An 11,942-nucleotide genomic window follows, 5' to 3' on the forward strand; every position below is an offset into this window, starting at 1 on the left:
CAAAAAATATTCCTTGTGTTCCGAGTTACTGTTGGATTGAGTTTTGCAGTCAGTTCATAACAATACATATTTTTCAAAACTCACTCTCGTAAGTCGGAACCCATTGCATTAAAATTCTGGATATCAATGCATTAAAATTCAGGATAACAATCGTTGAACTCGAGGTCTGCTCTACAGTTAACTCCAGATTAAATCATTCGTACTAGTGAAATAATTGCAATGAGACTATATTGTCTATTGATGATGTCTACAATGGTGAGGATAATACCCAACCGAGTTCTGATAAGAAACCAAGAAAAAGATGCTAGCTCATCGTATATGTAGACACTTCAAGGAATGAAGTTTGAAACGAGATGGACATATGTACACGACATGTACCTGCAAATGCTACAGTAGCAGCTTTAGGCACCTGGCACGTCTAGATAACAAACTTTCCTCTCATCATATTAGGTTAAAAGCCTCACTTTTAGTAACATTATGAATCCTAACACATTCCTATATCAACCATTTCCAACCTCCCTCAATCCCCCCGCTGCTCCCCCAAACACGAACCATAAAGGAACGGGCTAAGAAAGCCAAATATAATCAAAGAAATGGGAAGAGGACAAGCATAGAAGAACAAAACAAGAATTTACATGGACTTAGGACTAATGGAGCCACTCCTTAGGGTTGATACAAGCATCCAAGAGTTTCCATTCTTCAGACCCCTCTACTGGTTGCTGCATAGAGTAACAATCATTTGATATTTAAGAACTTAGGGGGGTGTTTGGCCATTGAAAATTGAGAATTTGAAAAAAGTAGTTTATGTTTTCAAAGTGAAAAATGATTTGAAAATTGGAGTTATGTTTGGTCATGAATACAGTAGAAGTTGTTCTTGAATTTTTGCGAGTAATTTGGAGTGGAAAAAGTGTGAAGAGCTTTTTGGTGTTTCTCAAATTCCTGAAAATTCCGGAATTCAAGTTGAGTTCCGGAGTTGTATGGCCAAACGTGTTCCAACTCCGCAAAAAAGTAAAAAATTCCATGGCCGTACGGCCATGATATCAGCAGAATGGACAACCAAAGCAGGGAAGAAACTTACATGATCATACTCCCAGCGTGCAGTTAATGGAAGAGAAACAAGAATACTCTCAATCCTACCTCCTGTCTTGAGACCAAATGTAGTTCCACGGTCATAAACCTTCAATTAGGAAGCAAAAAAGAACAAGTCAAAAGAGTTATTTCTTATTTATTTAGTTTGTGGCCAATAAGAACAGAGAGAATAGAGTATTCCACCAAGTTGAATTCCACATAGCGCCCCCTCCTTAACTGTTGCCATGCCTTGTGTTCATCTGTGAATGGGGTATCCTTCCTCTTCTCTACGATGGGTATATATGCTGGAATTACGGAGTTAGCACACTCTGCAGTCAACAACTGATATTTAGGAGAGGGTATTTTTATCCATTCCAAGTTTCCAACAACTGAAAAGTTAACTGTGCTTGAATTAACTTGAATCATCATATTAAGCTAACAGTTTGATATTTCTAATTATTCAGAAAAAGGACGGAGCTAATCTAGTTTTTCTAGCTATTTAGGCTTCATGTAATTTTTTCTACGAGGCAAAAGACCAATCAACTAAAGTAGAACTAGCTATTTAGGCTTCATGTATTTTTTTCTACGTGGCAAAAGACCAGTCAACTAAAGGAGAACTGAAAATGTGGACAGCAACTCATTTCAGCAGTTATACAATCTTTAGATCAAACATATTTCCCATCTAGGCTATGCATCCAAGAGATGACACAAATGTACCTACATAATATGATCCCTGCTACAAACAAGCTTCCCAGAAAAAGATAGGATTGAGTTTGCCTTTCACACTAAAGAAAGCTTCTCTATGACGACTACTTTGTTTCCTCCTCATTATAGAACATTTTTAAAATAGACATGGCCTTTTCACACCATTTACCTGTTGAAAAGGAGAGAAGCATCTCCTGATCATAGTCGTTTAAATCATCAAAAAAAATTCCTCCAAGACCCCGCCTCTCACCACGGTGCTGCAAGACAATGAGCACAGTGAAAACTTGATTGTGACATTACTTTGATCCGGAAAAAAAAAAAAAAGTGATAGGCAACCACAGAAGAGTAACCCAATTAAAGGTTTTTAGTACTTTATAAGTTAAGAGACAATAACCGGAATGCATGCAGCTTCACAATTCTTCATATAAGGACTGGTGTCCTCATTCCTCAACAGAAATGATCCAGATTTGGAATGAAAAAAAGGAAGGACTGTATACTGGTTGTTTCTACGATATTGCTTCCCATCTTGTTACAGGAAATATAAAGGAATGCATAACTACGTCCAAACAAAGGATCAAAAGCTTCTAGGAAACAGAAAAATTCAACTCAGTCATGGATCAAACTCACACAAATTAACCTAGGAAATAGATGACGACACAAAGTAAGTCCGCTACTACCTCGACAGTTCCATTAAAATATCAATTTGCTTAGAGATTCCTAATGTTTGTAAAGGTTTTCCTGAAACCCTCTGAATACGTGGTCTATCTTTTCAAGAGTAAAATAGCAACTTCAGCAAAGGGAGGTCAATTCATGTGAGACTCCTACTAGGTACTTAAGCAAGACTGCAATTAATTTAGATATTTGATCCTTAATTTACAATTACCACGCTTCAAAGGAAACCAAAGCTTGAATTACAGTTTCAGGAATTGAATATGTAGAAATAAAAACTGATCAGAGTCGAACACAAAAAGCAAAGAGCACTAAGGTACACTTAAATGAGGGGAGATGCTTGGAAAATTTTGTGTAAAGTTGACACTATTGTCCTTGGTGTTTGGTTAGATTTTTGGTTTATTCTATGGAGTTTTTGAAGACAATTTTCAGGATTGCGTTAGATTTTCTTTTTTCCATTTTGTTGGAAAAAGTTGCTGCCATGTGACCAGGAGGTCACGGGTTCAAGCCTTGGAAACAGACTCTGGCAGAAATGCAAGGTAAGGCTGCGTACGATACACCCTTGTGGTGGGGCCCTTCCCCGGACACCGCGCATAGCAGTAGCTTTAGTACACCAGGCTGCCCTTTTTTTTTTGTTGGAAAAAGTAATTGTCTCCTTTCTTGGTTCTTCAAGGAACGTTTGGGTTATGTTTCAAAACAAAGATTAGTTATCAAATCGAACATGATTGATTTCAGCTTTGAAATGATGATATCTATAAAAAGGTTTTAAAAAATGATATCTACAGATTTTCCAATTCAAATGCCATAACTTAGATACTGTTACATGTTAGACACATAACAATGGCTTTGACGCTGTTGAAAATGATAAATTGTTTAAAATTCAATGATGATGGTTCAGTTACAGCATTTTCATGTTTAGTGGGTAAATCTCCACTCAGATTCTTCAGTAGCTTCTGGGGCAATTACAGTTTCCAACAGATTCGGGGATAGAAAATTCATATGGAAAACAGCTTCTATCTGATAGTGAAATGAAGTTCTAATACCTTTATATAGAAATAATCATCACACCACTTCTTGAAACGAGGGTAGAAACTAGCATCAAATTTGTCACAAGCACCTTTTTGCACCTGCAAAACAATGAACCTGCAATCAACTTTTAAAGATCCAAGAGAAAATTTGTGATAGAATATGATCTTTTATTCTAGCCAAGCATGGTGTTGATGTAAGATAGTGATACTCAGGAGCAGTCACTATTTCGCATGGAGTAAGTGTGTAGAAAGTAGAAACACCAGGACAGGCTGGGAAGACTCCGCAAAAGATATGCATTCTTAGTCAGATGGCAGAAGAAATAAGGTCAGGTCAGATTGCAGGGCTGGACATACCCCAATGAAGGAAGCACATCCGGAGTTCAGTTTTGTCCAACCAGGATAAACCTGGGACTTTTCTGTCACTTTTGTGTGAATAAAGGGGCCCGTTCATGAAAATAAATCTCTCAGTGCTTTTCTCTATAGTATAATATTCTAAATTAGACATTAGAAATTGTTAAATAATGAAACAAAGATCTGCAAGGTTGTAATCTTTTTCATGCTTATACCGAATGGAAGTGCTTCACATCCTCCTCGAAAATGTAAGCAGGTGTCAGATCAGTACCACCTCCAAACCACCATTGCCTAGGTGCTCCTGGAGCATCTGCATTAACATTGATCACAAGTATCAGATAATTAATATAGTTCAACTTAATTTTATCAAGATGAAGATATCTTTTTTTGAGAAAGGTAACATTAGTCTATATATCCACCACAGGTATGCTACAACATTAAGTGTAGTCCCCCTTCAAAAGTATTACAACTTACAACATGTGCATCTATCACTTGTTTCTATAAGTAACCTACAGCATCAAAGATATCTTCAGATTGAGCTATTAATTTCTGGTAATGAGCATCAAAGATATCTTCAGCTCGAGCTATTAATTTCTGTTTACATCAAAAATAAAACAAAGCTAAGCAGTTCATCTTCATTTCCAGTAAATTGTTCTTCTCGTCTTCAAAACATCTTCTGTTTCTTCTTCCATGCTAAGAGGGCAGCCCGGTGCACTAAGCTCCCACTATGCACGGTCCGGGAAGGGCCCGACCACAAGGATCTATTGTACGCAGCCTCACATTACATTTCTACAAGGGGTTGTTTCCAAGGCTTAAACCCGTGACCTCCTAGTTACATGGCAGCAGCTTTACCAGTTACTCCAAGGTTCCCCCTTCTTCCATACTTTCCACAAAATACAGGCAGAGACAATCTTCCATCTCTCTTCCTTCTCTGCTGCATTTCCCGCCTTGTTCCAGCAGTCGAGAAGAACTTTTATATTCCTTGGTTTCACCCAATTAATCTTCCTCAAACTAATGGGCATTCTCCACAATTAGTCATGCAGATATCACAGACATGGACTTACCAAAGGTATAATTTGGCAATCCTAGCTAATGACTAATTTTTCGAGATATCGCATCATGAAAACGAGATATTTCATAAGTGTATGTGTTGGTTATGCCTAATTATTCCTTGCTTTTTGTGGTTGAGATTGATGCAAGTGGAAAGGAAATTGGTGTTGTGTTAATGCAATGGGGTCACGCCATTGCATATATCAGTAAGGCCTTGGCTCCAAAACATCAAGCCATATCGAATTGTTGGCTCTTATATTTGTTGTTACAAAGTGGTCTCATTATTTGTTAGGGAGACATTTTGTTGTTAGGACTGATCAGAAGGCATTAAAACATTTATTAGATCAGCAGAGACACACTGACTTTCAAGTTGCAGGAATTTCCAAACTCATGGCTTTTGATTTCTCTATTGAGTATAAAAAGGGGTCTGAGAACAAGGATGTTGATGCCTTATCCAAAATGCCTGATGCTGAACTCTTGGCTATATCCATTTTGTCTCCACATGATGTTCTATATGATAAAATTAAAGAGAGTTGGATACAAGATCCTAAGTTGCTGGAAATTATTACAAGATTGCAGGTTCAACCTTTTAAGCATTATACTTGGTGTCATGAACAGCTGAGATGGAAAGGTAGATTGGTGGTGGGTGATGATCCACAATTAAAAAGGAAGATCATAGAATTGTGGCATAACACTCCTCAAGGAGGACACTCAGGGATGGATGCTACTACTTGGAGATTGCAGTCACTATTCTATTGGAAATCCCTTTTGCAGGATGTTAGATCTTTTGTACAACAATGTGACATATGCCAAAGAAACAAGTATGATACAGCAGTTTGTCTGGGTTATTTGCAACCTCTTCCCATTCCTGAAGGACATATGCCAAAGAAACAAGTATGATACAGCAGTTTGTCTGTCTGGGTTATTTGCAACCTCTTCCCATTCCTGAAGGTGTATGGACTGATGTTTGCTTGGATTTCATTAAAGGTCTCTTCCTAAATCAAATGGAAAGGATTTCATATTGGTTGTGGTTGACAGATTGAGCAAGTATGGTCATTTCTTGTGTTTGCACCATCCTTATACTGCTCAATTAGTAACCCAATGTTATTTGGAACATGTTTTTAAGCTTCATGGTATGTCAGTGACCATGACAAGTGATAGAGATCTTGTGTTCTTAAGCTCTTTTTGGTAAGAGCTTTTTACACTTCAAGGTGTGCAATTGCAGTGATCCACAGCTTACCATCCTCAAACTGATAGTAAAACTGAGGTGCTCAACAGGACTCTAGAGACTTACTTGAGATGCTTTTGCTCAGACAAACCTAAGGAATAGGCTACCTATATACCCTTGGCTGAGTGGTGGTACAATACCACTTACCATTCAACCATCAAGTGTACCCCTTATGAGGTGTTGTATGGCCAGAAAACTCCTATCCATTTGCCTTACCTGGTCGGTGAGAGTGCTTCGGAGATGGTTGACAGGTCACTACAAGCTAGAGAATACATCATTCAACTGTTGAAATTTCACATGGCTAGAGCTCAACAAAGGATGAAAGACATTGCTGATAAACACAAAACTGACAGATCATTTTCAGTGGGTGATTGGGTGTACTTAAAGCTTCAACCTTATTGGCAAGTTACAGTAGCTACTAGACCATTTAATAAGCTTGCAGCCAAGTATTATGGACCTTATATGGTGGAGGCTAGGATTGGAGCTGTTGCGTACAGGTTGTTGTTGCCTAAGGATGTTCTTATTCATCCTACTTTCCATGTTCCTCAGCTCAAGAAGGGTTATGCAGTCCCCATGAGCTTTAAACATCCACCTGTCCTGCACTTATCTAGTCCCTTTTGTCCTGATCCTGAGTCAGTTCTAAATAGGAGGATGGTCAAGCGCGGCAATAAGGCCAGTTCTAAATAGGAGGATGGTTAAGCGCGGCAATAAGGCAGTAGGTCAAGTCCTAGTCAAATGGACTGATCTTGATGCAGCTCAAGCAACTTGGGAGTTTATTTCAGAGTTACACACTAGGTTTCCTTATTTCCATCCTTGAGGACAAGGATGTTCTTCACGGAGGGGTATTCATACAAGTGCAGCAGGATAAGAAGAGTCAAAACAGTTAGGATTCAAAAGTTAGTTAAGTCTGTTAAGTACTGTAGCAGTGTTTGTTTTTACTGTTGTAACAAAATTACTATAGCAGAGTCCAAGAGTTAGTTAGGCGGTTATCAATCAATGATTAGCTATAAATACTCATGTCTAATGATACACAACTATTCAGAAATCATAATACAATCCTTCTTCTCTCTTATTTTTCTCAATTTAGCTATTTTTCTCGGTTATATCGTGATCTTAGCTCTCTTCTTCCTCGAGGTTAACCTCCTGGATTGACTTAGTTCTTTAAGCTGCATCAAAACTGCAGGAATAAGGTCGAACTTCCTAGGTGACTCCAACAGAAAAAGAACATATCAGAAAACAGATCGGAAAAGCTCTTAGGCTCCCAGCGCGTGACCTAAATCTCGCCGAAAAATGTAACCCTCGTCGGTGCATGAGAGCGTGTGAGGTGTTTCCGATAGTTCTTATCGGGATTTTGTCGCTTGAGATTTTTAAGCCTCATGGCAGTGTTAGTTTTCGCACAACACTCACAAACAGAAGATGACACAATTCGGCTACAACAGACATCGAAAGTTGACGCACGGTGATTGAGTTTGCTTTCTTTGACGTTTCTCACCAATTCTCTGATACCATGTGAGAAACATAAGAAAAAAATATTTTATTGAATTGTGTATCTTCGTTATTACACTAAGACTCTATTTATAGACACTAAAATACAATCCTTTTCAAAGTAGGAATCTATATACTATTCTTATACCTACTCCGATTCTAACTGAGAATACTCTAATGACAAATGGAGATAATGTTGCATATAAATAAATGGTCATAAAAATTACGGATTGCACCAGAAAGATTAACAACCTGCTTGGCCAAGCTTCTAAAATCAAAATTTTTTTTTGATAACCGTGGTGTCAGGGCCAGCTTGCGCGCACCTCGACTAAATCCACGGGATACCTGCCACCACCCACCAGCAACAGGTACCAGGCAATTCTATCCACCAAGGCTAGAACAGATGGGAAGAAAGAACCTAATGTTTGTCTCTGCTGGGAATTGAACCTGAGACCTCATGGTGCTCATCCCAATTTTTAAAAAAGTACTTTTAATGAGAAGCAATGTGTTTGGCCAATAAATTTTGAAAAGCACTTTTGAGTACCAATTAGTGTTTGGCCAAGCTTTTAAATTGATTTATGTATATTTTTTCGAAAGTGCTTTTGTAAAAAGTGCTTTCAGGGAAAAGCTATTTTTTAAGCTTATGAAAAATTGCTAATTCTACTCCCTAAAGCACTTATTTTCTTCCATAAGCTTGACCAAACATCTCAATTTTTTATAATAAGCACTTTAGAGGAAAAATAAGCACTTTTGGGAAAAATAAGCTTGGCCAAACATGCTATAAACTGTGCAAAATGTGCTTCTATTTTGAGAATAATGTTCTTATCTTCTTGTTATGCAAAAAAATAGGACAGAATTATGACTGAATATTCCTCCACTTTAGAGAAACAACAACAACAACAACAAACCCAGTGTGTTCCCACAAAGTGGGGTCTGGGGGCTTTAGAGAAACAATAATCCCAGAAAATGAACTCCACATTCATTCCAGCCCAACAGGTAATACGAAGTAGAGCAAAGCAAATAAATACGTTGCACCTTGAAGCTGCATTGATTTTGATATCTAGTCCAATAAGAATTACTTTGACTGTTAAAGAGGGAAAATTGCAAAAGGTGCACATGTGCTTCATTCGGCGACATTGCTAATTTTTGCGCAAAGCAGGATAAGTGGATTTCACTCTCTAGTCTATCTTTATAATTTATTTATTCCAAAATCTCAAGGAAAGCACAAAAAGTATCAATAACACTCACTAGTCCTGCATATCGTTTCTTTTCTCATAAAGTCATAGTTTCTATTCCTTTTCAATCAAAAGCAGATCAGCATCAGAGAAGAATAACCAAAATTAAGAAGAGGAATACCGTTAGGAGCATCAGTCTCAAAGTAGCGATAATTGAAATGTACAGTTGGTGCAAACGGGTTCTTTGGATGCAGAACCTGATAAAAGAAATAAAACTTAATCAGTGATAATAATGTTCGGCTTGTGGTTTCAGGGGCACATTCAAGTAAAAAGGACCAAGATTTCCCCAGAGAATAATACCAAAAGTAGGTGATTACTCTAGTCCATGCTGATTCTTAACTAAGCAAGTGGAATCAATCAACTACCATCAATCCCAAACTAGCTGATGTCAGAGATATGAATCCCCTATAGGTTCCACTCGAATCCAGCAGTCATAATTACTGAGAATTTTAAGCTATTCACTGAATATTGGTGACAGAGTGATAAATCATACCAGTAACTCTTAAGGGAAAACTTACTTGCCTTTTAGAGCTATCTATCTGTGTATGATATAATGACTCTAAAAACGCAAATACCCAAAATAACATGTTGATAAACAAAAAAGAAAGGGAATCCTACATAGTTGGCCAACAGAAACCTTATAAGTTCATAGGTGGAGTTCAAGTAAGCAAGTGGAAAAAAAAAAAAAAACTCAAAACTATGAGCGCAATATACTTGTAGAATACCATAATCTTCAGAAGGGCATTCAAAAATCAGCTTGAATCCCTTTGTATAACATTTGGTTCTTGACTAAGAAAATTGGAATCAATAAACTAAGCCTCAATTCAAACCGAGCCGGCATAAGTACTTTGGATACATTTACATATTCTGGTCTATTCGGGCATCCATTATAACAGGATTCATCATAAACCAACTGATTCTTCATATATATAGAGTTAAATAAGTAAGTGGAAACAGAAGGAAAACAAACACAAAAACTAAATGCAATATACTTGGAGGCCATTTGGTACATGGGATAAGGATAATAATCCCGGATTATCCCATGTTCGGTGGGAGGCATTAGCTAATCCCCGAACTATTTAGAAGTCGTTTGGTACACGGGATAAGTAATCCCAAGATACAATTTAGGATTAACTTTATCCCATATTAGTTAATCCCGTTATCCTGAAACTATTTTATCCCACCCTTTGTACTAAAATGGCGGAGATAGAAGGAAAACAAACACAAAGTTACCAGTTTCAAAAAAAAAAAAGAAGGAAAACAAACACAAAACCACTAAATGCAATATACTTGGGGGCCATCTGGTATGTTGGATAAGTAATCCCGAGATAAAATTTGAAATTAACTTTAACCCATTTTTAGTGTGAGGCATTAGCTAATACCATGACTCTTTAATCCCATCATTTGAACTAAAATGGTGGGATTACTATCCCATGTTTGGTGCAATTATCTAATGTTAGGACTATTTTATCCGAGTTGAGGGTCTATTGGAAACAGTCTCTCTAACTCTAAGATAGTGGTTCCGACTGTGTACATTCTACCCTTTCCAGACCCCACTTTGTGCGATTACACTGAGTATGTTGTTGTTGTTGTTTTCCGGACTATTTTATGGGATTACTATCACATGCTTGGTGTGAGGTATTAGCTAATCCCAGAACTATTTTACCCCACCATTTGTACTAAAGTAGTGAAATTACTATCCCAAGTGGAAGTTGAGACAAATAAGGCTTATCTCATCCCATTTACCAAACAGCCCCATGAATATATTTTTCTGTTTTAAGAAAAGGAAAATTTTATTTCTCAAATCATTGTACATTTCAATTTGATCATTTCAATGCATATAAAGAATATCCTTCATAAAGACATCATAAAAACCAACACAAATCCCTACAATCACCAAAATCTAAACAAGAATGACCCCAAAGTAAGAAAAAATTGAGAAAATTACCGAGCTAACACCAGCAGCAAAAAATGGAATAGGACCAGGTTTAACATTTCCATTATCAACAGGTCTAGCAGCACGATAAGCTTCCGGTGGCATAACACCATAAACAACAGAAACATTAACACCAGCTTTCTCAAATACATTCCCATCTTGTAAAACCCTAGAAATCCCACCACCACCACCTGGCCTCGACCAAACATCTTCCTTAAACTTCCCGCCTCCGTCAACTTCCTCCAATGCTGTACAAACACTGTCTTGTACTTCCCTAATCATCTTCTCGAAACGCGCTCTAACCGAATTCGCGTTTGATGATGAACCTTCAGCGCCGCCCTCATCGGATTCGCGGAGGAATGTGTATGGGCGTTGAGTCACTGGGGTTTCTTTTTCGATCATAGCTTGGACCCTTGTGGAGTGATTGTGTGTTGATTTTTTGATTGTTGTTTTGTATGTAAGTGATGGGAGATTGGTTAAGGATGAAGAAGGAGAATAAAGGGTGAAATAGTTGAAAGGGAAAAGGGAGGTGGAAGAGGAGGAAGGGGAGCAGAGAATTGAGGGAAGCATTGTAGATGAGTGTGAAGAAAAATGAAATGGGCCTTAGAGAAAAATGGGAAGAGAGACTTGTTGCCTGACTTGGATTTACAGTGTGTGGGTTGGGGTGAAGACTATATGACCAATGGGGAGATAAGATGTGGATTATTGGGATAAGGAAACCTTGGAAAAGGATAGCAACTTTACTGCTATAACATAATTAGAGGTGTACAAATTGAATCGATAAATCAAATTAAATTGAGGAAAAAAAATGACTTATGATTTGGTTTGATTAGTTTGGTGTTGGAGAAAAAAACCTATCATTCTTGGTTTGGTTTGGTATTAGCAAAATTAAATTAAACCAAACTCAAACTGAACCGATATAATACATATATAATTTTAATTTCTTATACGTAAAAAAAATATTACGTATAATCTACTTTCTAATTATTTTTATTACTTTTTTATATTCAGAAAATAGATATATATTCTTGGTCTTTAATTATAATATTTGTTCATTAGTAACAAATTAATACAAAGCTCAATTTTAATATAAAAACCTAAAACTCTTCAATTGTTTCACTTTACATTTTACTTTCTAAGTTTGCAGAGAGTTCTCATTATTTCCTCATCTTACTTTCATCTTACTA

General features: G+C 37.3%; 1 protein-coding gene across 1 annotated transcript; it reads right to left on the reverse strand.

Annotated features, from left to right (window-relative positions):
- Nucleotides 1-211: 211 nt before the first annotated feature.
- LOC107845388 (oxygen-dependent coproporphyrinogen-III oxidase, chloroplastic) lies at nt 212-11,528 on the reverse strand. Its single transcript, XM_016689678.2, has 8 exons — nt 10,768-11,528; nt 8,941-9,016; nt 4,037-4,131; nt 3,486-3,569; nt 1,943-2,030; nt 1,273-1,397; nt 1,079-1,177; nt 212-719 (listed from the first exon to the last, which is right to left on the reverse strand). Exons 1-8 carry the CDS (start codon nt 11,323-11,325, stop codon nt 648-650), a joined length of 1,197 nt encoding a protein of 398 aa, XP_016545164.1. The 5' UTR covers nt 11,326-11,528; the 3' UTR covers nt 212-647.
- Between the last annotated feature and the right edge of the window lie 414 nt (nt 11,529-11,942).

This window comes from Capsicum annuum, chromosome 10 (genome assembly GCF_002878395.1).
Source record: "Capsicum annuum cultivar UCD-10X-F1 chromosome 10, UCD10Xv1.1, whole genome shotgun sequence".
Taxonomy (NCBI): Eukaryota; Viridiplantae; Streptophyta; class Magnoliopsida; order Solanales; family Solanaceae; genus Capsicum; species Capsicum annuum.

What these genes read in the sequence shown, in the direction of transcription:
- LOC107845388 (XM_016689678.2), bottom strand. Translation starts at nt 11,325, where the DNA reads ATGCTTCCCTCAATTCTCTGCTCCCCTTCCTCCTCTTCCACCTCCCTT. An exon ending in TTGCTGCTGGTGTTAGCTCG is followed by an intron (nt 9,017 to 10,767) that starts GTAATTTTCTCA and finishes TTCTTTTATCAG; the next exon opens with GTTCTGCATCCAAAGAACCC. An exon ending in ATGATTATTTCTATATAAAG is followed by an intron (nt 2,031 to 3,485) that starts GTATTAGAACTT and finishes ATTGTCTTGCAG; the next exon opens with CACCGTGGTGAGAGGCGGGG.